Here is a 27,622-nt window from a genome sequence, read left to right as displayed (position 1 = left end):
CATCCATCATCCAAAAAAACACACAAACCCCCAAACAACCACAAACTGTTACAACAGGGAAATTTTAGGAGTCTTCTTGTGGAAATAGTAGCAGGCAGGGCTATTTCTCTCTTCCTGTGCAAGTGGAAGAGGTGTAGTTTCCTGCATTACTTGGAGATGGACTATTCATAGGACTGGAAAATACACTGTAGAGAACAATGCAATCCTTGGTTGGTGAAAAGATAGGCCTAATTGTTTTAAGGCCCTTAATTTAGATCAGCTTTTGATCAGGCCCTAATTTTGTGAGTTAACTCTTTTGTTGAATAAAATTTACCATCATCACCCCACTGAGGTCCTGTAGCAATGATCATGGAAAAAAATGTCTAGAGGAAGATGAAAGTGAATTTTCTGATAATACTATGAATTTTCTTTCCTCAACCTTTTTTTTCCTTGTTGTTTTGTAGAATGCAGCACCTTTCCAAGTCACTGTCCGAGAAGATAATTGTATCATAGTCTCATTGGAAGCATCTGATGTGGTGAGCTTATCCTCTGTGTATGTTGTGAAGATTACCGGTGAATCCAAGAACTACTTTTTCCAGTTTGAAGACTTCAATAGCACTTTACCTGCTCCTGTAGTTTTTAATGCCAGCTACCATGGCCTATATTACATAGTAACTCTAATGGTGGTGAACTCAAATATGGTTTCCAAGCCATCTAGATCAATCACTGTGTTAACCAGTAAGTAGCATTTTGTTATTTTTTTCCTTGATTATTTTCTCTCTGTGTGTATTGTGTGTTGTTATTAAAAGGATTCCTCTGTGCAGAAGCCAAACTGTAAAAAAGGTTTTGAAGGTGTTGTGAGGAAGATTAAGAATGAAAGTGCTGGACTGGGAGGAACATGCCAGCTACAAACATAATCTGGGCAGATCTACCCATAAATAGGCTGCAGAGGGATACTACAAGGTTTATCTTGAGTATTCATTCCCTAAGCAAGTGGGATAGGACAATGACATCTAGGATGGGCAAAAAAGCAAGTAATTTCTTAATAGAATCCAGCCCCTGAAAAGCTTTCTAAAATGGTTAGTAGATATTTATCATCTCTTAAATTTGTAATATGATCCAAAGGTTCCCAAACCATGGTCAATAGCATAGATATATCAAGTACATAGTGATAAGCCATGAGAGCTATCCATGAAAGCAACAGGGTGCTATTGTGGCTGTCATGTATAAGAGCCTCTGTTATCCCTATATAATCCCACTCTTCTCTAAAAGCCCTTTTTTCTCCTTGTTGAGGAGAAGGTTGTAGCAATGAAAGGAGATCAGATGTGGGGAAGACTATATTGCGGTTTGGGCTTTTTATTGGCACTTGAATTTAGTATTTCTGAAAAGAAAAATCAGATTGACAACTCTGAGGTCTGAAACAATCAATGTTGGCTGCTGTTGGGATATTGCATTCAGTGGATTATTGGTCTTTTCTGTTATGGTCCATTTGACCTGTTCCAAGTCACTGTGTGTCATGCTGATTATTCTGAATATTAAGTAAGCTTGGATGCTGTGCCAAATCATAAAGTAATTAAGAGAGATTCATATTTTTCTCCCATGCCATATGTTCTCTCAGTCTGTTAAATATCATTAGCTCTTCTGACCATATGAAAATTTATATCTCTCTCATTTGTTTCATCTATATCTAGGCTTGGCAGAATCTGATTTTTATTTTTTAATAATTTCAATGTTTATTTTTAAGCATTTATTTAGCATTTATTGATTTACATTTTCAGGATTGTGCAGCTTAACCCCTGCTGTGATAAATGTATCTACTGTAGGACTGCCATCACCTGAGCAGCACAGCTGCCATCAGTCCCAGTTCTACTTGCCCATAGCTCCATTGTCCATTTTGTTGCTTCCTCTTCCTTTGTTCCCAGTCCCCTGGGGTTTTTTGGAGTTGAAGTCCAAACTACAATAAGCACAGTTCTGTAGGACTGCTCACCTGGTCATCACACATTCCATCAGCCATCATTTTTCTTATGTCCCCTTTCTAAAAATTTTACTTCTTAACTTTGGAAATTTTTTTTGTCAGTCTGTGAGTATGAGGAGACCTTGGTGTTTATCAGTGTTTACTGATAAAAATGGAATCCTATCAAAACTGTCTACGTATCACACATGCAAAGTTATGCACGGTTGCCAAGACCCAAAGCCACTTTCATCCCATATGTTACTCCATTGCCTTTAAAAGAGTTACACCACTACTGTACTGTCTCCTCTCTCCCTCCCTTCCACCTCATGTTAAGCTGTTATAACATAAACCAAGCTATGTAGCCAATGATGCCTGACCTTGTGAAATTAATTATATCAAAAGAATTGGTCCCAAGGCTGTCCTTAAACATGGCAATATTTCTTAGGGCTTGCTAGCATTCACAGGTGGGGTCAGTGCTGGTCATGGAGCTGGGCCTGGGAAGAATCTCCCCAGCCCCCACTCCCATGATCGCAAGCTGGGGCTGGAAGACATTGTCCCTACCTGGGCTCCAGTGGCAGAGCCCACCTGGGCAGCAGGCAGCTCCCAGGGGCAGGGCACAATCTCCTGCCTTCTGCTGCCCAGCTAACTGGGGGCAAATTTGCTCCTGGTTGACTGTCTACACATCCTCAATTGCTCAGTAATTACTCAGCAGTTAATTTGCTACTTGCATTTGCAGGTAGCAAATGAACTGCCAAGTAGAGGAAATTGCTGCACAGTAAGGGTCAGCGCATGCATATGTTAATGCTTACTATGCAGTAATTAGCTCTACTGCTCAGAAAAGCATCTTATGCAGATGCACCTAGTATCCCTGAGAGTTGACTTACTCTACCATATCCTTCTGTGATGTGCTTTTCTTAGCATGTGGACAAGGAAGAATGTCTCTCAATGACTGAATGAATGCTTATCAGTGAAATTTCTTCACACTGAAGTATTTCTGAATCCTTTATTTTACACCTCAAAGACTTCTGTCTAGGGTAGACACAATTGTAGAGGAGTAACAAAGATGATGGACTATTTTTTTCTGTTATGTAGGGACTTACCAGTAGGGACCTACCAAAATCAAAGAGGCAGGCAGCTAATTTTGTAGGCCAATTGCAGGCTGCTATTTTCACAGGTTTATCACAGCACCACCTCCCCATGCCTCCTATTGGCTGATTGGGTGAGGGGGCTGTCTATCATGTGACCCTGCCCCTCACCAGTGATTCGCAGAGAGGGATGGGACTGCACAACGGGCAGCCCTTTCAGGAAATCAGTGGCAAGGGGCAGAGGTAGCCGCTACCTTGGCTGTTCCCCTTCACACTGGCAGCTTTCCCTCCTTCCCCTTATCTCCTAGCCATCTGAGAGGCTGGGCCACAGAGACCATGAGGACTGCTGGCTCCCGCTGGGGTGCCAGCATTTTATTTTTAGTAAGTGTGTTTTTTTTCCATTTTGTAGATTTCATGAACAACTGTAAAATCCATGAAATTACAAATTGAGTAGGTCCCTACTTACCGTTTTTAACTTGAACCTCTTCTCTGAGATCAGAGTTTGTTCCCTAAGATAAAGTGGTTTCAATATTAAAGTGGAATAAATAAAAAAATAATTTGCCATTTTTACTTACTGTGAAAACATTGGTTTACAGGTCTGTCATTTGAGTAGTTTTTCTCACTGCTGTCAAAATGCTACAAACCTTAAAATTCAGGGGCATTTAAAAAAATCTTAAGTGCATATCTGTGTTAGAGAACCAAGACAATATTTGCAGACTGTAACAGCACCCACTGATATCGTTATTTTAACTTGTAGGCTAAGATTTGGTCAACTAAACAGTTGTCTTACTGCGATCCTCCATTTGCCATTGTCAGAGATGAGATACCGGGCTAGGTGGACCTGACCCAGTGTGGAAATTCTTATATTATTTAGCACAAGGATCAGAAGTGGGCACAATCGATCATTAGATGTAGGGGCCACAAGATAGAAGGTGACATAGGCAATAAGAAGATGACATTCTTTGTTGATTCAGTACTGAATCAGTATCCAATATTGACCTGGGAGCTGAAGAACAGGTAAAACTGAGATCCTGACCAATTTCCAGAAAGGTTTTCATGAAAGTAAATGCTTTCAACCCCAAATTGGCCAAATTAAAAAATGTGTAATTGTGCTCTGCATACTTAATGTCCCCATGGAGTTTGGACTGAATGAGGTTAATACTAATATGGATGTAGGTGTATGCTGATTAAAGATGGCTGTCTTTTGTTTTGAAAGTGGCTGTTTTTCATTGAAAATTTAGATGATTCCTGGATTTATTTCACGTTTTAGTATCTTTGGGAAAAAAAGAGATAATATTAGAATCTAAGTTGCCTTTAGGGTGGTTTATGAAGCAGCAAAGAAAGTAACTCTAAAACTATGAGTAAAAATATTCAGTCTTTCTCACTGAGGGGCTGGAATTTTAGAATAAGTCTAACTGAGGAATGGCACCTGAGGCCCAATAGCTTATCTAAAAGTTCTTCTATATATTCAGTTGGTCCAATAAAAGGATAGCACAAAAAAACCTTTCCCCTCTATCCTAATCAGCCTTCCCAGGTTCAGATATATCACTGTTTTTACTCTTTGTCATGCAGTTCATCCCACTGATTTAAAAGATGTGTGTACTAAAAAGTGCGAGGAAGGAGCATGCTGTGATTTGCCTCTCCCTGGGAGAAATAGTGTTCCACTGGGAAATTATCTAGCAAAATTGGTACACATGGGGGAACCATGAGCAGCTTTGTTTTCTTTTTACTTTGCCCTGAAACTAGAAGATTAGGATTGTAAAATGTCCTATTGTTTCCAAAACCACTGACTCTTCACTTAAAGCTGAAAAACTTTGGCTTGAAAGAGCATTCAGAATCTTTTTTTTTCATTTATTCGCCCCAATGGCCAGAAGCATGCCATCTGAGACTGTGATCTCATCAATGCTTAGAAAGTACTCTGCATTGGAACTAGTTAATGCCTGAATACCGTAGTGACAGATGCTGCAGGAAATGTTGCTATTGATTCAGTAGGTGGTATTCATCCCTCCACATCTCTAATTAATCATTGTGTGGCAGACTTACCAATTCAGCCCATCATATCCTGGGCTTGGAAAATCTTCATTTGATTGGTGGAACCTGTCCATCGATCAGGTAAGGGCTAAGCAGAGCCAACCCTGCCCTGCCTGGAAGGGGAGGTGAGGACCCTCCTGAACCTGACTGAAGCCTGCATTTTGCAGGTCTGGCAAGACTTTGAGGGTGGAGCCTCCAAAGCAAATAAAGAGAGACGTATGCCCAGCACACAGGAGACGCATCGGGGGAGAAGAAGAAGGGGCTAAGAAAATCTGTGGAAGAGCTGCCCAGAGGGTGAAGCAGCACCCAGAAGAGCCCACCCCCTTGCTGGGACTGATGCCTCAGCCCCATCGGTGCACAGAGAGGTGCATGGGGCTCAGACCTTGGGGCTGCTCTCAGCAGTCTGGGTCTGCATCCCCTGGCAGGTGACCAGGGAGCAGTGCATGGGTTGGTGCATGAAGCCCAGACCTTGGAAGCAACTTGAGGCAGCTCGGGTCTGCAACCCCAGCAGGCAGCCAGGAGTGTGGTGCAGAGATTGCTGCATGGAGGGTCCAAGAGTGGACCAGAACTCTGGGAGCTGCTTCAAGGCAGGTTGGGTCCCCAGTCCCTGGCACGTGGCCAGGCTGCTGACATGGCAGCACCCCTCACCGGGTCCAGGAGCTGATCGAGCCCCAATATTGCATGAGGTGGCCCAGGCCTCCAACCTGTGCCATAAGGAGTGAGCCAAACAGCGCATGGGTTGCTGCACAGGGCCACAAGTATGCCTCAAGATGAGAGAAAGCCCCAGGCAACAGCTAGCCACTGTGCCAGGAGAGGCGCCTATCCCACAGAGTTGGAGCACCCCACATTACCAGGAGGTCATGAGTGCTGGGAACAAGGGTGTTCCACAGGGGAGGGAGCCCTCGGGAGGGAGTCCCTGTGAGGTAGGGGGTTCTGTCCCAGCCCACAAGGGATTGGGGGGACCTGGAACGTTGTCCCATTTTCCCCTGGCAGAGTTGTGGTCAGGCTTCCCCCTATTTGAATAGGGAGACCCTAGCCAAGGTTCCTTCTGAGGTGCGCTCTGCTGGCTCTGGGGAAGTGCTCCACTCCCCAGCCCTGATGCTTCCTTGCTCCCCAAGGCAATGTGGGGGAGCAGAGCAGTTCCATGGAGCTGGCGGAGCCCACGCCAGCCCCTGGCCCCAGCCCCAGGCCCCAGCCCCTGCTGCCTGCCCTGGGTGAGGAGTGAGGAGCTTACCTTTGGTAAGTGTCCCACGCCGCACCAAAAGGAAGAGACAGGACCGAAGCAGTGTGCTCATGGACCATTATTCCTTAGAGGGAACATTGACCCTAACATAGTAACACCCGGAAGGGTGAGCAGGCATCTCATATTTTGTCATTTGCGCCATATATTTTGTCATTTGAGGTTTCACTGTTATATGAGTACAAATGTATTTTTATCTTTGATTTCTACTGCATACATGACAATGTTCTTTCATGGACTATAAATACTGAATTGTGTTTATTCCTGCTGACGTGCTATATTTACCTTTGTTTGCCTATACTTATCTGTTCCAGGTCTGTTACTTACCTGTGTGGGTTGAAGCTCTATAGGAGGTATAAGTCACATATATAATATAGTCCTATCCAGTACATTGAAAAAGTGATTACATATCTGTAGATATGTATATATATGTGTGTGTATATAACTTTATTTTATTAATTAATAAACATGTATATAGTTAAGCAGTTGGGTTCACGCCTGACTCTATAGGTAACTGAGGGGAAAATGTGTGCAGTTGACAGTGCCCTCCCACAGCCCCTGTGCCTGCTGACTATCCACTTCAGTTCAGAGAAGGGGCTACATACCCTGCGTATGCCCATGCTACCATTTTTAATAGAAGTTCTGGTGCTGTTTGTAAGATAAAATGGAAAAGTTAAGTTATTTGCTCCTATAATTCTTAAAAGATACAATAGCAGATTTCAAAAGAGCAGATTTATTTAATTGCAGAGGACCCTGGAAAACAGGACTGGAAGGGATCATTATGGTCATAAAGTTCAGTCCCTTGCTATTGCAGGGAACCATATCATGTAAACGCTTTCACAAACTGATGAAACTCCCTTTTAGAGCTCGAGTGAGGTAGATAGCCATGTTAGTTTGAAGTCACAAGCATTTGTAGGCAACACCCTACTTTACCCTCTATGAAAGCTTATGAATAAGTTAGGGTCCCACCTTGCCCTGCCTTCTGCTATCTTAAAACCAATTAGGTTGTTTGCCATACTACTCATGTTGGAAGGTAACTAGAACCTCAGTCTTCTGGTTCTTGGAGACCTCCTTCTGGCTCCCAACTTAAACTTATTTATGAATAGTTATATCCGTTAGCTTTAATGCCAACATTGGCCTTTAGCTTATTTTAGTCTCTTTACCTTTACGGCATCATAAGCTGGATACCCCAAATCATTACTTACACTGGAAAATTCTGGTTAGTATCTCTCTTTAATTTTTGCTTATACTTGCAACTGCATAAAGTATTCTTCACTGCTTGCCATAAACTATAGTGCTGATGTTGTTTTATATGTTCTGCCTATAAATAGGTGCTGCATTGTATTGATGGATTAAAGCACTTAGCACAACAGAGCCTTGATATTGTCTGGGATATACAAGCAATAACTTGATAGAAATAATTTGATTGTATAAAAACTTATGTGTTCATAACTTGTTTATGAGAGTAGCCCTGCAATGGGATAATGGAATTACTTATGTGAGTGATTTTACACCAGACGTAAACATCTACCATGTGAGGGCTATTGTACAATGCTTTTAGATTTTTTCTCATGGAAGACACTATAAAAAAGTCCAGTCAATATTGACCTCTTCTTGAGCAAGAAGGCCTAGGCTACATGGCAGCCTGCACTAACAACTATTGTATGCAATCCTGTATCTATGGTGATCGGTACATGACTTGACGTATAAGGTATGCAGATTTATCAATGTTAAAAAGGAATTGATTTGTGAAATTGGACTGAAGTACAGAGGTAATCTTCAGTGTTACCAGATTTCCCCATCACTTTGGGGTGTGCTCATTTAATAGGGATATGTTTCTAGGGTTTTTGTAATTTCATCAATGTGCTGCTTGTGTTACTTGTGTTTCTATATGGAGCTGTATCTCTCCCTTCTGCAAGCCCTCACCCCCAATGGATCTATCTTGCAGGACTCAGTTTCAGTAGGGCTGGGTTCTTCCAGTCACCAAATCAGTCACACACACACATGCACACAAACGTGACATGCCTGACCCAACCAGGTTGATCAGCAGGTACAGGCTGACATCCTCATATGCCAGGAATCAGTTCATTAAGGTAACAATAAACTGCAGTCAGACACAAGCACAAGCACACAGGTGAACCTCTGAATCTGGCTAGGTGTCATTCAGTTCATTGGGGCACATCTGAGCAAAACTGGGTCAATCGGCCTATGCAAGCTGATCCCCTTATGTGTCTCAAACTCAGCACATCCCAATCTTTTGCCCTAACTGTCCTAGTAGTGATAGCCTCTTGATGAGTGGACCTTACAGTATTTCTGGGGTTCACAGGGATCTTTGGCTTAGGTAAAAGAAGTGTTGCTGCAGAGCAAGTGGGGAAGAGAAGTAGAGAAGGAAAAATATACCTGGTTACCACCAGTTTGACTATAAAAGTTATTTATTGCTAAGTATATGAAATTTGTAATGGTACTAGTAGTAATAGCCATGCAAGGAAAAACAAACAAAACAATTACAATATTACCCTGGTTTAATTGCATATTTGGGGAAACCTAGCTCAAGCTTAACTGATACAATTTAGGTTCAGGAAGCTATGCCTAGAGAGAAAAATAAAAAGGGAGAAAGACAAAGAAAGAAAGCGAGAGCTGGGATCTCACTATTGTATGGCACTCGGGAGATCTGTTGATAAGCAAAGTTCCCAGCACGATCATAGAAGGGAGATGATCTGTTTCTCCCAGCTTCTTGAGAACAACAGCGGATGGTGTAAGAGAGATTTCTGTCTTCAAGCACACTGTTTGCTGCTTTACAGATTTCTTATACCCTTAGTCCAGCCTCTTCAAAGCATTCTTTTAACTGTGTAAATCAAGAGGATCCCAACCCATAACTGACAGGGAAGATCCTATTATATAAACAGTTTAAATTTAAATGAATTACCTTTTTCAATGACAAGGGGTTATCTGGTTTGGAACATCTCAAGAAACTGATTAACAACCGGGAAAAACATTAAGTTTTAAGGAGTAACCAGACACCTAGGAGCCAGCTTGAAGTTATTACGAATATACTGGAAGGGATCTTCTCAGATGGCTTAGCCATGCTTGCACTGTGAAGTCAGCATCAGTGTTTTGTATTTTACCTGCTGTGAATAAGCCTCAGTTTAGCATGATTTTCAGATTTTACTGTAGTCTTTTAACAGAGTTAAGGGGATTACTTGGAGTGTTCATAAACTTTGTGGGGAGGACTTCCACCAGTCACCCCAGGAAAAGTATGACAGCATTTGTGGTCAGGGCTCCAACAGGCTGGATAATGTGATGAACTCTAAACCATTGTTCAAATGTCGTCCATACCCCCTCTGACTTGGTCTCTTGCCTCAGCATTCCCTAACCTGGCAACCAAGTTTTAGTCAATCAAGTTTAAATAGGCCTCCCATACTGGGACCAGGAAGTGTATAAAGTGTATGGCCCAAGATGCCTATTAAACTTTTCTTCTGCTTAGTTCTGAGTAGATGAGGTGTGTGTGTGGGGGGAGGGGGGGATAGAAAAAGTCCTTTGTAAGTCCAGCAAGCTGGGTGCCAGGGCTCCCTCAGGAACACAGAGCTGACAGGTAACATAAGTGTAAAAAAATGTTCTGGGATTACAACAGCCACATACAACTTTAATGTCGATGGAAAAGATTGGATATATTTATGGAGGATTTTGCATCTAAAATTGGTCCTGGTTTATGAGAAAGTAGTTAGCAATTCTCATTATGCAAACTTTCTGTTTGTATTATCTACATAACAGGCTAAATAGAAAGGGCAGAGAGTCTGGGAGGAATGCTGAAGTTGAAATTTCCAAAAGACAAAAGAAATTGGATGCTATGGGAGCAGCAGATCCTTAGACCTACAAAATAAATGCAGCTGCTTGCTCCTAAAGACTTAGGTTATTTCAAGTTTAGATATAGGTGTGGGTCCTGATCCTTCAAACTGCTTTAGGAGGTGGGAACAGTCAATTATGAAAATCTAAAAATAAAAAGAGATTGTATTTGAAGAAATAAAAGAATCTGATTTTAAAGAGGCAGTGAAATCTCTCCAAATGTAGATGTGACCTTGTGAATATTTTCTCTCTAATGCAGAAAGCTTCCAAAAAAAGCCAAAATATAACAAGATAAACATTTTATTTCATAGACTTCATAGTCATTAGGGCTGGAAGGGACTTCACAAGTTCATCTGGTCCAGCTCCCTGCCCAGAGGGCAGGAAGTCAGCTGACGTCAGATGACCCCAGCAAGATAATCATCCAAAAGCATTTTGAACGTGTCCAGAGTAGGTGCTTGCCCACTTCTGTGGGGAGTCTATTCCAGACTCTGGAAACTCAGATGGTAAAGAAGTTCTTCCTTATAGATTCACAGATTCATAGATGCTAGGGTCGGAAGGGACCTCAATAGACCATCGAGTCCAACCCCCTGCATAGGCAGAAAAGTGTGCTGGATTCAGATGACCGCAGCCAGATGCTTATCTAACCTTCTCTTGAAGACCCCCAGTGTAGGGGAGAGCACCACCTCCCTTGGGAGCCCATTCCAGATTTTGGCCACTCTAACTGTGAAGAAGTTCTTCCTAATGTCCAGTCTAAATTTGCTCTCTGCTAGCTTATGGCCATTATTTCTTGTAACCCCCAAGGGTGCCTTGGTGAGTAGAGCCTCACCAATTCCATTCTCTGCTCCCACGATGAATTTATAGGCAGCCACAAGGTCGTCTCTCAACCTTCTCTTGCAGAGGCTGAAGAGGTCCAGGTGCCCTAGTCTCTCCTTGTAGGGCTTGGCCTGCAAGCCCTTAACCATATGAGTAGCCCTTCTCTGAACCCTCTCCAGGTTATCCACATCCCTCTTGAAGAGTGGCGCCCAAAACTGGATGCAGTACTCCAACTGCGGTCTGACCAGTGTCCGATAGAGGGGAAGTATCGCCTCCTTGGTTCTGTTTGTCATGCATCTGCTGATGCATGATAAAGTGCAGTTAGCTTTGCTGATGACTGTGTCACACTGACAACTCATGTTCATCTTGGAGTCCACTAGGACTCTGAGATCCCTTTCCACTTCTGTGCTGCCAAGCAGGTCATTTCCTAGGTGGTAGGTGTGCTGGACATTTTTCCTCCCTAGGTGCAGTACTTTGCATTTCTCCTTGATAAATCACATTCTATTGTTCTCTGCCCATTTGTCCAACCTGTCCAGGTCTGCCTGTAGTTGTTCCCTGCCCTCCAATGTGTCCAATTCTCCCCACAGTTTTGTATCATCCACAAACTTGGACAGAGTACACTTCACTCCCTCGTCCAAGTCACTGCTGAAGACATTGAAGAGTATCAGTCCAAGGACCGAGCCCTTCTGATATACTTATAGGCTGCTGCCAAGTCCCCCAGAGCCTACACATTTCCAAGCTGAAGAGTCCCATGCCTCTCAGCCTCTCCTCATAAGGTCTGCTATCTTGACCTCTGATCATGCATGTGGCTCTCCCCTGGACGCTCTCAAGCTTTTTCACATCCTTTTTGAAGTGCGGAGCCCAAAATTGGATCAGTACTCCAGCTGCGGCTTCACCAAGGCTGAATAAAGTGGGAGGATGACATCTTGGGTCTTGTTTGAGATACATCAGTAGATGCAAGCCAGGGTTGTATTTGCTTTGCCAGCTGCGGCATTACATTGGTGGCTTATATTCATCTTGTGGTCAATCATGACCCCCAAGTCTCTTTTGGTCATAGTGCTAGTGAGTGTAGTAATGCCAAGCCTATAGGTATGATGTGGGTTCTTTCTCCCGAGGTAGAGCACCTTGCATTTCTCTATGTTGAAGGTTATCGGGTTTTGATCTGCCTACTTTGTGAGCCTGTCCAAATCAGCCTGAATTGCCAGCCTGTCGTCTAGTGTGACCACACTTCCCCATAATTTGGTGTCATCTGCAAACTTCGCCAGTCTGCTTCTGACCCTGAATCCAGGTCATTCATGAATATGTTAAAGAGTACTGGTCCAAATACTGAACACTGAGGGATGCCACTGGTCACCATGTGTCATGTTGACTTGTTCCATTGACTGTCACTCTCTGGTTCCAACCACTGTCTGGAGCCAGTTCTCCAGCCATTGGACCATGAGGACATCATGGGAGATGAAGTCAAAGGCTTTTTGAAATTCAAGTAAATGACATCAGCCTCTTCTCCCTGTTCAGGTAACACAACATGGTCATAGAAGGGGATGTGGTTGTTGGGGCACAACCTCCTCATAACAAAACTGTGTTGGCTGTCTCACAGAATAGTGCCTTCTCTCAGCCTGTTGTTGATGGGTTCTTTGATAATTTTTTCCAAGATCTTTCCAGGGATTGAGGTCAAACTGATTGGCCTGTAGTTCCCTGCATCTTTCTTCCTTCCTTTCTTGAAGATTCAGCAGAGGTCCAATGTTGCCCTTATTTTTCTTTCAAATTCCTATGTATCCGAAGAAGGACTTTTTATTGTCCTTGGTGCCTGTAGACAGCTTGAGCTCAGTATCAGCCTTGGCTTTTCTAATAAGGGTTGGAAAACAGGAAATACTTTTCTGTTCCACTCCGTACAGGTGCATAAGGGTTGGAAGAAGAGAAATACCTCTAAGGAGGACTCCTTAGAGGTATTTCCTGTCTCCCAATGCTTATAGGGTTCTGTTTTAAGATTGAGGAGGTCCATGAGTTCTCTATTTAGCCAGAGAAGTATCCCAGCCCTTTTACTACCTTTTCTGCAGGTGAGAATGAACTTCCCTTGTGCTTTTAGAATCGCATTCTTAAGGAGCGACCACTAATCTTGGATTTCCTTCCCTGTCAGATCATGATCTTTTAGGGCCTTGACAACCAACCTCCTAGCTTGTGAACATCGGTTTTCCTAAAGTTGAGGATTTCTGCATAGCTGACTGATTTGCCAGCTTTGCAATGGATAAGGAAGGTGATCGACTCATGATTACTGTCACTGAACTTCCCTTCAATCCTCAGATCACTCTCCAGATCATCCCTTTTGGCCAGAACCAGATATAGTAGTTCCTCTCCTTGTGTCCTTGTGCCCATGGACTTCTTGAGTCAGATAGTGCTCATCAAGAGGGCTGTGTAAAGCTTCAGTCCCTGATTCAATTTGGCAGAGATTTGGCCCGATTTGGTGGCTAAATCTCTGAATCAGAATTGAATCAGAGAACCCTTTAATCTCCCTGATTGAAATCAGAATCCTCCGAATTGATTTGGAGAGATTCAGAAAGATTCGGAGATTTGGACATAGACACACAGCTTTAATTGTTTTTTCTACATACGTCTAAGTAGCTGGTGGCTCATGAGTGCTGCAGTGCTGGGGCACATGGAGTGTCCCACAGAGGCACAAGGGGCTTCCCAGCACGCTCAGCAGCAGACTAGGAAGTGAACCAGAAGCATGTCCAGTCCACTTGTAGTTCTGCCAGGGAGCATGCAGGGGGCTGACAAATACATGGAGCGTCCCACCCCCCCACCCCACCCCCACACACTCCTGTGGTATGCCTCATGTGCCCCAGCATCACAGCGATCATGGGCCATACCTGCTACCTCAAGGTATGTAGAAAAAACTTTTAAAGTTGTGTCTATGTCCAAATCAGCATCGAATTTTCAGATTCAGATTCAGCCAGATTGAATCAGGGACAGTGATCTGAGTCGACAAATTGAATCACTGTCCCTGATTCAGGCCAAATCTGAATCAAATAGGGTCTGCTTTGCACACCCTTATTCGTCAATGCAGGTGAGGAAGCTATGCAACCGATCAGATTTGGCTGAATGCTCCTCTCATGAGATGTCAGGGTGATTGAAATCACCCATGACAACCATACGCCGAGATCATGCAAGCCTCTGTTGGTTTCCTACAGCAGGGGTTCTCAATCCCTGGGCCACAGCCTGGTGCTGGGCCATGGCAGGTCAGCTGCCAGACTAGAAGTGTCTGCAAACTGGCAAAACACAGCCTCCCCAGAGATGAGTGGAGAGGCTGCGTCTCCTTCTGCAGGGCCTGCAGCAGCACAGGGTTTGCCCCCCCACCCCCCGGGTTGTGGGGGTATCCTTACCTGTCGACTCTGAAAACTTTGGAAACCCCTTCCCTAGAGAATTCATAGTCAAGCTCTTCTTCCTGGTTAGGAAGTCTGTAATAGACTCCTCCTGTAGTATCTCCTTCACCATGTTCTCACCATATTCTAACCCAGAGGATTTCAAGTCATCCTCCTTGGGTGCCTATGTCAGCTAGTCAGGAAGTGTACTACTCCTTGACACAGAGAGCTACACCCCCACTATTCAATGAGAATGTGGGAGACCAATATAAAATATTCCTTATAAAACATTGGAAATGCAATTACAAAAGAATCATGTTAATACATTCAGTTTAGGTATTTCCTGAAAACTCTTAAAGTCAGTGGAAAAATGGACTTCAGGAGGTGCTAGGTAGGGCTGTGCAAAGCTTCGACTTAATATTCGATTTGATAAATATTCCACATATTCAACCTTGAAAAGTGAAAGTCTGGTCGAATAGCTATCGAATCGAATACCGGAAGTCGAATATTAACAGTGTGAGTTGAATATTCGACAAGGGTCAAATATTCGACTTGCCTATACTGGATTCCCTGTGGGGGAAGAAAAGGAAAGTAAGGGGAAGGAGGGGAAAAGTGGGAAGGAATGCTTTCATAACTGACATGTGTGGCTGGCTAGTGACCTGTCAGCATTCTCTGAGGTCCTGTCCAATCCCAGTGCTCTGGGGGAGGGCCAGAGAAAATGCATAAAAGGCAGCAGTTTTTCAGCTCCCCTGCTTTCTGCCTTGGGGTCAGTATCTGAGCTGCTGGTGTTCTCCAGCACCTCTGTATCAGACCACGACAGCTGGAAGCCCTGATCTTCAACAAATTCCCTGCTTGCAATGCTAGCAACAGGGATTTCTGAAAACTTGATGCTTTTATTTTATAACTACTTTTCATATTAGTTTATGCTTATATTGGATAGGGTTAGTAGTAGGCTAGGATCTATTCTATATATAGAAATTTAGTTTATATATATATTTTTTTATACATCATTTATTCTTTCCACCACACCAACGCTTCTCAATATATTATCTACACACAAACACATTTATATAACATCCAGAAATCTAATCCGCGGTGCACTGGAACCACTTTGAGGTTCTAGTTTATATACAAAGGAACACATTATGAAGTGGGGTGGAAAGACGGGTGGCCACACTGGCCAGCCTGCACGAAGGGGAGCAAGGAGGGTTGCAAGCGGGAGAGCTGCAGTTTTTCCCCCCACCAAACTCAGACGCAGCCTCTTTCCTCCTGTTACAAGGGATGAGGCTGCTACAAGCAGTAAAGAGAGGGGAGCAGCAGTGCCACCAGAGCCACTGCCTGTGCCTGAGACTCTCTCATGTCCAGACACAGCAGCCACAACCTCTCCCACCATAACTGCAACCAGCACAGCAGTGCACTCCACCCCTGTGTTACTGCCTATGCTGAGCCTTCCAGCGCCAGAAGAAGAACTGGCACTGGATCTGGATCTCAGTGCCCTGGCAAGGGAAGTTCTGGGGAAGAAGGGGGAATCAGTTGAGTTTGTGCTCAACACCCCTCAGGTTTTTTCCTTTCAAGCCACAAGGTCTTTCCCAGGAGGCACTTCAGAAGGTTCCTCTGTACAGATGAAGGCAAGCGGCTCAGCTGAGTCCGCTCTTTCTCTTGCTGTGCCTCTGTCTGCTGAAGAGGGGAGAGTTCAGCAGCATCTACAGATGCACCTGCATGCCAGAGGGAAAGGCCCAGTACTAGCATGGTCTGGGATCATTATGAGCTGGCAAATGATCCTGCGTTTGCTATCTGTGTGTACTGCTGAGCCAAAAGCAGCTGGGGCAAGGGAACAAAGTGCATGACCACCTCGGGGATGCTTAATCATCTCCGCAGGTACCACCTCTTTGCCACAGAAGCAGCCCCCACTTGCTCCACAGCCCCTGTCCCCCCACAGCAGAGGCAGGGCACCCTGGAACATTGGAGGCAAAAAGGACCAGTTGCAAATGCGAGCGAGGTCACCCAGACCATTGGGGAGATGCTTGCTCTGGATGACCAGCCCTTCACCTTTGTTGAGCAGCCAGGGTTCAGGTGGCTCCTGGCACTGCTGGCTCCATCCTACTAGCTGCCCGCACGCACCACCTTCAGCAGGATGGTTGTGCCTTCCCTATACGAAGCATGCAGGGAAAACTTGAAGGAGGAGCTGCACAAGGCAGGTCTGCAGGTGACTGTACACTTCACCTTGGACATCTGGAGCAGCCAGGGTGGAGATCATGCGTACCTTTCACTCACAGGACACTGGTGCGGCCAGTCAGGCTGTTGGTGGGATCTCCTTCATGCCAAGGTGATGGATGAGTCCCACACAGCAGTAGAGATAAGGGGGTCCATGAACCGCATGGTGCAGGGATGGCTGGGCATCGGGCAGGCTGAGCTCACCCATGGCTTCATGGTGACAATAGGGCCAAAATGGTCAAGGCAGTCTGTGATGCCAATTTTGCTGGTATTCACTGTGTAGCACACAATTTACATCTGATTGTGAGGGATGCCTTGGAGGGGGACAGGGCTGCTGGTGATGGCACCCAGCAACACCAGCAGGCTCGTTTCCAGATGCAGGAAGGTGGTAGGCTACTTCCACCAGAGCATCAAGGGGCGCAAGATGCTACGGGACAAACAAGCAGAGCTAAATGTCCCACAGCACAGAATCATCCAGGATGTGGAGACTCAGTGGAACTCTACATACCTGATGCTTGAGAGGCTGGTGGAGCAACAGAAGGCCATCCATGAGCTGGCCTTGCTTGGGGAGATTGGGATCAGCGGCCCCCTGACCAAAGCTGAGTGAGATGTCATCTCCCAGATGTTGCTGGTCCTCAAGCCCTTCCTCGAGGCCACTGAGACCCTCAGTGCTGCTGATGCCTTCCTCAACCAGGTGGTTCCCATAGTGAAGGAGCTTCGCAGCCAGGTGAAGAGCTTCCTGGGGGCCAGTGTTCCTGGCTGGGGCAGGCTGCTTTCACCAGATGTGCAGGCACTGGTGAGGCACCTGAAGGAGGACCTTAGGAAAAGGCTTGAACCCTTGGGGTCCAACACAGTGCATATGCTGGCCGCCATCTGTGACCCAAGGGTGAAGGGCACCATATGTGGCAGCAAGACACTGAGTCACTGGAGGGAGGTACTTATTAAGAAAGTGATGGAGGTGGAACGGCGGAGGTGGGGGGAAGTGAAACAGGGGGATCCACTGCCTGAACCCAGCCTGCCATCCATGAGCCAGCCTTCCCCTCCACCAAAGGCACTGCCAATATGGGCTAAGGCCATGGCAAACATTAGGGGGTCCAGACCCACCAGACCCCAGGATCAAGCAGACAGCCCTCACACCGTGTTGTCTGCCTATCTTGCTGAGCCTGTGGAGCCCCTGGACTGCGACCACTTGGCCTACTGGGCAACCTGCAGCCCTATCTGGCTGGATCTGGCCACAGTTGCCTGGGAATACCTGTCCTGTCCTCAACCAGTATGCCAAGCGAGAGGGTGTTCAGCATGGCTGCGGATGTTATGACACCCCACCGCATCTGCTTGGATGCTGGTTTGGTGGAGCTGGTGTTCCTCAAGGTGAACCTCCCGCTGCTGGGGTCCCCAAACTCCAGGTGCAAACGGAGCGAATGTCACCCTCCTCACTCCGTCTGGGTCATGAGTTTTGTCTGTCAGCAGCCTAAGGTGCAGTTTGCCCCAAACCCCTGCACCTATCACTGTGAAAGTTGGCAGGCTTTGTGGGCTCCTCAGGAGCTACTCTGCCTGCAAGTTTCATCAAGATCAGACAAGAAATGCTAAAGTTATAGCCTGCTTCGACCTTCCCCATTATCGCCTATGAGGAAATCGAAGCAGCTTGAATATTCAACTGAGCTTCAACCTTGAGTTGAAGCTGGTCCGCTTCAACTCAAAGCAGACGGCAAATCAAAGCAGTACCCGGTTTAATATTCAAGGTGGCTGTTGAATCGAATATTACCTGCTCTGCACAGCCCTATTGCTAGGTCGTGCCCTAAATGTGGAGAAAAGAGAAGTGAAACTGACCAGTCCCTCTACTTTCACTCTAACTAGGGACAGAAATTACACATAAACTGGTATAAGTGTTTGAAAACCAGTTCAAATATGTAACACAGCAGAAGTTCAGTGCACATAAACTGCTTTCAAAATGGCCAAAAACAGTTTAAGATAAACCTGGATGGTTGTAGTGTCAGACTTAACTGGTTTAGGTTTAATTAGTTTCCTGAACTTCTGCCCCAGATCCCCTCTAGATTCAAATTAACTCAGAGTCCTCCAGCATCCCAGGATGCTTTGCACCTTCCTTGTAAACACCCCCCCTTCACATGGTGGATGGGCTAGCCTTGGCCTAAGCTGTCTGCCCCAGCTGAGCAGGGAGGTGTGCTCTAGTACCCCTTGACTTCTGGCCTGAGCCACTATAGGCATGTGGCTGCATTTCTGGAATCAAAAGTGAATGTCTGTTCACTTCCTTATTGGCTCAATCTGTGCAGCTTGGACTAACCAGTGAAGATTGAATCAACTTCGCCTGAGGCTTTTTGACTGTCTGTACTTAGTCTCTGTGTGGTGTGTACTAAAATAAAGACCTGGCAAAGAGATCGCTAGGATTGGCATATTTTCTAAGCTTTAATAACCTAAGGAGCTTTTAGTAAACCAGAACTAGAACACAGTTTTTATCTGTTTACTTTCTCTGATTTCAGAGTGTGAAACTAGTTTAGATGTGAAGATCTAGCAACAAAGAAGATAAGATGTATGAATCTTTAAATTCCATTATCTCACTCTAATTCATCTGTTAACAAGCAATAGGGAGGATAGAAAGCAGAAAGGCAGTGCATAGTTACTTTCACTTGATTTAATCATTGGTTAATTAAATCTAAGCATGAGGAGCAAAAATAATTTGGATTAAAAATGAATTACAACTTCCACTCTTCATTTGATTTGTCATAGGAAGAAATAGCTGTGTAATTCAATCACTGACATCAGGAAGTTGCAATAATTATTACAGTAATAAGGAAGACCAAAAATCAGAATGAGAGAATATAGAAGAAAGCCCAAGGTAGACCCCAGAAGCCCATAGCAGACCCTGAAATAGTGAAAGATGATGATTACAGCTAAAAATTATACTATTCAGACATTATTATTGACATTTGAAGTGCTATGGGTGCTATTTAAACTGTCAGATTCAGCCCATGGTCATGTGAATAGCAAATTCAACAGCATATTTCAGTTAGGGATGGCAAGGGACTGAACTGAAAGAAGAGAGATTTTGTCTTCTGTGACACGCTTTTACTGTCATCCATTTCTGGGCTGTTAATTCAGTTGTCAGCAAGATTTTTCATAGACTCCACCCATTAGAATGTGCATTGGTATTTGTGAGGTCTAGCAGTTTTTTCTGCAAGTATCAGGTGTCCAAATGTATGGATTTTAACCTGTTTTCCAATCCTGTTTGGTGTGGAGGAATAGAGTTTGAGAGTTCCTTGAGATCAAGCTAGCTTGCAAGATAGCCAGTTTCACCCAGAAAAGAAATGCCAAGTCCATTGCATTCCTTGGAATGTTGTTATGTATGGTTCCAGTGCTACATGAATCAAGGAGATTTGTCAGAATTAAAACAAAATCTGATTGATTTTTTTAGTATGTTGATGTAATTGATGGCTATTTTGACGTGGTTAATTGCCTCGTCATTACCTACTAATATATCAATCTTATGGCTAAACACCATACTTGTGCTGGGGGGAATTTGTATTTAGTTTCCAGCTCTACAAATCTTAGATGGTAAACTCTTTGGGGCAAAGTGTTCTGCTAGTGCTTTTTCTACAGGGCCTAGCACAAGGGGGTGATGAATTTAATTGGGTCCTTTAGGTGCTATTGTCCTATATGATATAATATACTAATACATTAGTAATGAATAGTGTATTCAATCCATGTCTGCCAGTGTCAGAGAGCTAAAAAGATAATATAATTACAAAAATGTAGAATCAAGTAATGAGAACATTGGTATATAATTGAAACTATTACAATATATTGTATTAAAAAACCTTATTATTTGGGTATCTGTTCTATTCTTTGCTATGCTTGGCTAGCTCACACAATATGAAATTATGCTGATAATTTTCTTTTTCCTAGCTGAGAAACGCATCAAGCAGTAGGCTGAATTTGCGAGCAATGGAAATTGAGCCAAACTCTGGCTCTATTTTTATGAGCATTGGGCCAGAGTCTCTGGTACAAATTTATGTAGCTTTATGTAGGTCATCAGAGCATTGCCAGTTCACATATATCAACTGAGAGTTTGGCCTAAAAAGACTAGGCAAAAAATGGGCCAGAGGTAGGGGATTAGCTTGGAACTTAGAAGACCAAGGGTATATCTACCCTGCAGGCTGCAGCGTAGCATGAAGATACCCAAGCTAACTGAGCTAGCTTGAGTTCCAAAGACAGTGTAGCCTGAGGCAAAATAGCATGCGTGATTCTATGTGCTCCCATGCTCAGAAGGTTGACAACTTCCAGCACACAAGTTATCTCAGGTACTTGTGTACACCCCTACAGTTTTTACTGTGGACATTTGTTCTCTCCTCCATCACAGATTGTCTATGTGACCTTGGAGTAAGGTATCTAGAGCCAAATTTAATTCCAGGAATAGAAGTAGATTCAGGGGCCTAAGTGTGATCCTATTCCTACCTGATCAAGTCAGTCTTAAGGGTAAGATGTTACAAAAGTAGATGCATTAATGGGCTTTCAGGACTTAGAGAGAGTTGAATAGAATCACGCTTGTTTGCTTGGTGGGTTTTTTGTGTCTTTGTTTGTATTTTTGGTACAGGCTTTATAGGGCTTATATGGGTCTTCAGAGTTTGAATGGGCCTTGCACTGTTCCTTTGCACATTGATGAATTTCACTGTTTGAAAATAAGACCTGAGGAACACAAAAGGAAACCATTGCATCAGTGAAGTCAGTAGTAGACTGCCATTGACTGCAGTGGGCAAGTATTTCATTCACTATGTTTTAAAATTTTCCCTGTGATATACAAAAGGGCAATTAGTTTTCTTGCAAGTTGAAAAGAGGTCATAAGTTCTGTTTTGATCTGCTAATGTTCTTTTCCTCTTGTATCTTGTAATTCTGTGTATTTTTTAGAACCTCTTCCTGTAAGCAGCGTTTCAATCTATGATTACAAGCCATCTCCAGAAACAGCAGTGTTGTTTGAAATTCATTATCCAGAGAAGTACAATGTTTTCACCAGGGTTAACATAAGCTACTGGGAAGGTAAAGACTATCGAACAATGTTATACAAAGGTAAGAGAAGAAAAAACAGAATTGATAACAGTGCAAATACAGTTAACTTAAATGAGGACTATCTACAAGAATTTGCATTAGGAAAATAGTGTTGATGCCTTTTTTGTCTGTATTTTTAACCTCCTAAGTGATTGTAGCATCTCCATAGTTAACTCATTTTCCAAACTAAAACTGCTTCCTATCCCAGCTCTAATATCAACAATGAGTGCCATCCTTATTATTGGTACATGGGCAGGATAGAAAGTGTAGAAGTAACTGAACATAAAACAATGGTTCTGACCAAAGACCTGTGGCACTTTCTACAGAATGGGATATTCTACCAATAAAATGGATATATCAGAATTTGGGAAATTAAAGTTTACTGAGGGAGTCTCTACATGCTGTTTACATTTTTTATTGAAACACTGTTCGTTTTCTCTTTTAACTTTTTGGGTGAGATTGGTATGTCCCCTACAATCCATGGCAGGATGTTCCCATGACAGCAACTGCTTTAGTCGCAACATAATTTCCAACATAACTCCTTGATTTTTCAGTCCCTCATAAGTTTCTAAGCTATTAGCTATTTGGGCTAAAATATTCCAGACTTAGACTTAGACTGTCCTCCATTACGGAAATGCACCTATGGGGAAACCAAAGCCATCTAACAAATGTTTTGTTGCAAGAATACACTGTTGGGTTGTCAACCAGCCTTGCAGGATTATCTGCCTTTCACTGAGTGTTACCTAAATATTTTGTGGGTTGGAAAAATATAATCATAGCTAGCATTCCAAGACTACGAAATGATGATGCATTAAAAGGTTAAATTCTCCCATTGAATTCAGCTAAGCATAGAAATTTAGCTTACACTGTCCAGATGCAAAGAAGCTTATCCTCTGAGGATAAACTCTGAAAAAGGAAAAATGGATATCAACAAGGATTAATGCTGTAGATAGTGCATTTGTTCAGAATTGCCTAATAGCCAGCAGAATTGCTTCTACAAGCAAGTGAATGCTTCTGTACACAGAGTAAACGAGATCACTGCCTAAAGGTTATTCAGTACTAGTGGAAAGGAGGTGCAGCCAGCAGCTGTTTTTATCTGCCACAGACAATATGTGGTTTCGTAGGATGTAATGTTGCTGTTACCAATTTTAAAAAATTGTTGGGCTAAGGTAATTATTAATTAATCACCAGTTCCCCTCCCACTCCAAAAGACCCCTCATTCTCTTCCCCCACCCAAACACTAATATTAGAGATGAACCCAGATCTCAGCTGTTCAGGGTGAGCCCATTTCTACACCAAAGTTTTCCATCCAGTGTTTATCCATGACATAATGTCTACATTCACCAGAAGACTGGGGATTCCTGGTGTGCAGCACTCAGAAAACATTTAATGCTTTATTTTATCAGATGCTCTTTGATATATTTGCTGTCACGTGGAGCAGGTTGCCAGTTGTAATTAGCTTTTCCTTAAAATGTCCTGTTTGTTTTGTTGGGTTTTGTTTGTAAATATATTTGACAGCCAGGAAAACTGTTGGTAAACTCAATTATTGAAACTTTATCTCTTGATCAGGACTAAGCTGTGTTAAATATCAGAAACACTGATGGTTTAATGCAAGTGGCAGTGTTACTTAAAAGTGAATGTTTGGTGTGTGTTTTACCATCCACAGATTTCTTTAAAGGTAAAACCATTTTCAATCACTGGCTGCCAGGCATATGCTACAGCAACATCACATTTCAGTTGGTGTCAGAAGCAACATTCAACAAAAGCACATTAGTGGAATACAGCGGTGTCAAGCACGAACCCAAACAGCATAGAACAGGTGAAAAAATTGTGTGTGTGTACTGTTCTCTGCAAGGGTGTACTCTGGTTCCACAATCTGCTGTGACCAAGGAATAGTATCCAATGCCTAAAAACAAGGGCTGGGATCTGAACTCCTGGTGCTTTTCCAAGCACTGAGGGAAGACTGGGTTTTACCAGGTGTCCTGGAAGCAAGAGGCCTGGAAATCAGAACACTTGGTTCAGCAACTAGCTGTGAAAGGGTGGGGTAGTCTAATGGTTAGAACTGGGTTGGGGGTGGGACTATACACAAACATTACATGTATTAAATACAATGCTAATAGAAAGCGCGGTGGGTGATTCCATTCTAAAGCTTGCCATATGTAGGAAGCAAAGTCTACAGAAAACAAAGTCTGTCCGTCTCTCAGTTTGGAATTCATTATTTTTTCAACCAGAGAAGTCACCATGCTGAACACACTGTTGGTTCATCCAGTCTGGTATCCTACCACAAAAGTCAATTTAAAGGAAGCCTTTCTCATCACATGCTCCTGGCCAATTGCACAAAAAGGCCGTGGAGGAAGAAAATGTCTTGCTTAGCTGAGCAGGTGGTCAGTTTCTGCGGTAAAGCGTGAGGGCTGAGTCCTTTTAATTTTCAAGATATCAACATTTCAGGGATTGAAAAGTCTTGTTTTAAAACGGGGGCTTGTTTAATTCAATTCTGGAACAGTGCCAAATGGTCCTGTTAACCTTTGGAACCATAGAGAGTTTCTGAGGTTTAATTTCTCATGAGTTACCAAGGTTGGAAACTAAAAGCCAGATACTCAACTGAAGTAAATTGGCAGCTTTCCATTGACTTACGGCACAATGCCAAGTACAGCAGCTGAGATTCTATCACTGTGATCCTAACATAGGCATGAAAAATTAATCTGCAAGAATAAATGCATTAGAATGTGGTTTCTCCCTCACCTCCTTCTCACATGTATTCTAACATGCTTTTCATGACTAGTATTATACAAAATGCTGGAGTTGGAATCCAGTGCATTGTATCTTCTGAAACCTTAAGGTAAAGCTTTTATGTGATAGTAAGGCTTAGTTTCATTCTAGATGATTGTGCAAAGTTGACTGTTAAATGATGAAAAGCACTTGAATAAGCAGAATGATATAACTTTAAGCCATAAGTGGTTAAACCATATATCAAAACATATTTTTCCCTGTTTCTCAACTCCTGAACAATTCTACAGGCATAATATTCCATACACCGGAGGATCTAAAAGGAAGAATGAAAGAAATAAAGGACTCAGCTTTGCAAATAAGCATTTCAGTGTCTTTACTCATGTGTTGCCATAAGAGTGTTCCTAATCTACCTAGCTGTATGCTATTCTATTTCACCCTGTTCAAATCCATGAAAAGCCATTCACGTGTCAACTTCTGAAGGGTGCTGCTCTCATAGCTACAAGACCAAGTCAAATAAAGCTGCAAGGAGAAAGAAGATCCACCCAGCCTTTACATAAATGGTTTTTGAGAGACTTGAACTGAATAGTTACAATAAAAAATCGGCACCTAATAGGTGGAATAGGATATGCCCCAGAAGTGTAAATTAAATTACAGTATCTCTACAGCTACATTATGTCATAGTGTATTCTCTGTGCTGTGTACTCCATAGGCCCAATTCTTCTTTCAGTTGATAGTTGTTTTGACCCCCTGTGAAATTTCTCTAGTTTAATGTGTATGTAATAAGAACAAAGAACTGGAAAGTATCTACATATATTTTATCTCTACTGCAAACTACCCATGCTCTTTCCCATGTGAGTTTAATAACCACTGGAAAATCATACAAAGTATATAAAACCTACTTATTTTAATGCATTTTAAACCTACTTTTTCTTTAATTCTCTCCTAGTTCCATACCCGCCTCGAAATATTTCTGTCCGGATCATACCTCTGAACAAAAATAATTGGGAGGAACACAGTGGGAATTTCCCAGAGGAGTCATTTCTGGCACCACAAGATACAATAGGGGAAAAAAAACTTATCCATTTTTCTACGGATCCACCTGAAATTCCCACAACAAATGCTTCTTGGCCAGATTACCATGATAACAGCACCGAATATGAAACTGCATCCCAACCATACTGGTGGCCTAACGAAGCTGAATTTTCAGAAAATGAAGATGAATTTGTCAATGCAGTTCCCAGTGAATATGAGAACACCAATGCAGCCAATATGTCTGGGAAACTTGTGCCAGAATCTCCTTCCTTCCTCCCTGTGCAAATGGTGCTGAGCTGGTTGCCACCAAAACCACCCACAGCATTTGATGGTTTCCATATTAATGTTGAAAGGGAAGGTAAAATAAAATAGCTGTATTTTTTCTATATCTGCTGCAGATTATTCTCCACCTCAGAATAATTAAGTGGTTGCAGACTTCAGGCATTTTTGGTTTTTTCTTCAGATTCCTTGTGTCTGCCAAACAGAGATGACAAATACACAAGAACATGCTTCCATCTAGCAATACCTTATGGCACTTATTTTTGATCAGATTGGAAATACCACAAGAATAGGTTTTCCTGCCTATGACTTGGATTACCATAGCATCAAACTAATTCTGATATATTCTTCATATTCTTAGTTGAGGGTCTGTATCCTGAATTGGCAGGAGAGATTAACTTAAGTCTCTAATAGATTCTTGCTGTCTTCAGTTTCAGGAATCCTACTTATGAATGAAATTGTGGGGTACTGAGCAAAAGCTCTCAGGCTACATTACTGAAGAATTGCCAATTCCAGCTATTAAAAAAACCATGAGTTTCTTAACTTTTGGACTCTATTTGCTTTCTAAGTATTGAGCCTTTATGGTTCACAATTTCAAGCTTTTTTCCCTGCAGCCATGAAAGCTAGAGTCTTTCTGACTGAAAACTGAAGTTCTCATAAAATAATATGATATAGGGCAGACTTGTGCAGCTTTAAAGTGACTGGGGACCACATGCTCTAGGGGCTGTACCAGTGTGGGGTGCACACTTCATGGGCTGCACCAGTACAAGCCATAGGGCCCCTGAACCACACAGCACAAATGTGGGTGACCTCCGCCCTGCTGCAGTGCACATGTGAGCACCTCAACCTCACCCCCTGCTCCCTGGCTGGAGGGGGGCGGGGGCGGGGGCTGGAGACCCTGGCTGCTCTTGCAGCCAGAGCAGTGGAAGGATTGGTGGCTCACGGGCCCCTAGTTAAACAGCCCTGATTTAGGACAATATGAAAAAAACACCAAATATCATGAGAATCATAATAAAGTATTGGCAGTACCATTGTTGCTGGGAAATCAGTATTAACCTAAGCCCATGCTGGCTAGGTTGTAATTTCACATGGGACTTTCAAATGCAGGCCTGAGTAATATGACCCAAATGTAGGGCATCTGGGTCAAGAAGATGTCTAGATAGTTTGCAGAGACCACTTCTCCATTCTCCAGATTGGAAGAGGTGATGAGGGATGGGAAAATTTGTGCTGGAAGGAGTGTGGAAGGACTCATAAAGGAGCAGGAAGGTATGTATGCCAGAGAGCTTTTCATCCATATATCTAGATGATTTTTTACTAAACCCTTTCTGAGAACTAATTTCTTAGGCTTTTAATTTTGAGCAGGGATTTTTTTTCCTAGAATGATTGGAGGAGAGAGAATTTTTAAAAAGCTTTTTCTTTGTCTTTCTGCTCTTTTTCACTTTCACAGTCATGGCAACCCTACTTTGTCTTCAGAACTACTGAATGACATTTTGACTATGGTTTATTATTCTTTTATACCTGAACACCAACCTCAGTCATGAATTACTTTTGGACTGATGGCAAAGAAAAGTGCTTGCATAACTTTAGTTCTTTTTGTCCCATAGCAAAGACAACATTAGTATGTCTGATATAAATCAGTTCAGCAGTATCCAGGAACTCTCAAATTTCAATTAATTCACAGTTTTTCTTCTTCTTTTTTTTGTTTTAGAGAACTCCACAGAATTTCTGACAGTAGGCGAGGATACTCATGAATTTGTTGCTGAGCTAAAAGAACCAGGAAAATATAAGGTGTCTGTGACAACATTTAGCTCCTCTGGATCATGTGAAATTCGAGCAAGTCAGTCAGCCAAAACACTTAGTTTTTACATCAGTAAGTATGTTAAGTGATGAGTCCTACATGATATGTCTTTAACGGTATAGAGGGTATGATTAATAACATGTTGAATAAAGTAATTCATCAAAATAATAGACACTGGTGAAATCTTCTACAGTCTTAATAGAGCTTGCT

At 43.0% G+C, this 27,622-nt stretch overlaps 1 protein-coding gene and 1 long non-coding RNA gene across 4 annotated transcripts in view; one reads left to right on the top strand and one right to left on the bottom strand.

Moving 5' to 3' along the window:
* PTPRO (protein tyrosine phosphatase, receptor type O) overlaps positions 1-27,622 on the top strand; it is a 258,327-nt gene that overhangs the window by 151,530 nt on the left and 79,175 nt on the right. For all 3 annotated transcript variants that reach the window (XM_019544502.1, XM_019544500.1, XM_019544501.1), the window contains exons 2-6: positions 444-717; positions 21,436-21,594; positions 23,240-23,392; positions 25,250-25,693; positions 27,323-27,484. In XM_019544502.1, coding sequence (XP_019400047.1) covers positions 444-717; positions 21,436-21,594; positions 23,240-23,392; positions 25,250-25,693; positions 27,323-27,484 — 1,192 coding nt within the window. The remainder of the gene's footprint in view (positions 1-443; positions 718-21,435; positions 21,595-23,239; positions 23,393-25,249; positions 25,694-27,322; positions 27,485-27,622) is intronic.
* LOC109316428 overlaps positions 1-27,622 on the bottom strand; it is a 71,291-nt gene that overhangs the window by 13,337 nt on the left and 30,332 nt on the right. The gene's annotated exons all lie outside the window — the stretch shown is intronic.

The sequence above is a fragment of the Crocodylus porosus genome, unplaced genomic scaffold (assembly GCF_001723895.1).
Source record: "Crocodylus porosus isolate Cpor-Errol unplaced genomic scaffold, CroPor_comp1, whole genome shotgun sequence".
Classification (NCBI taxonomy): Eukaryota; Metazoa; Chordata; order Crocodylia; family Crocodylidae; genus Crocodylus; species Crocodylus porosus.
Note: the sequence above shows the minus strand (reverse complement) of the source record. Positions and strands in the feature narration are given on the sequence as shown.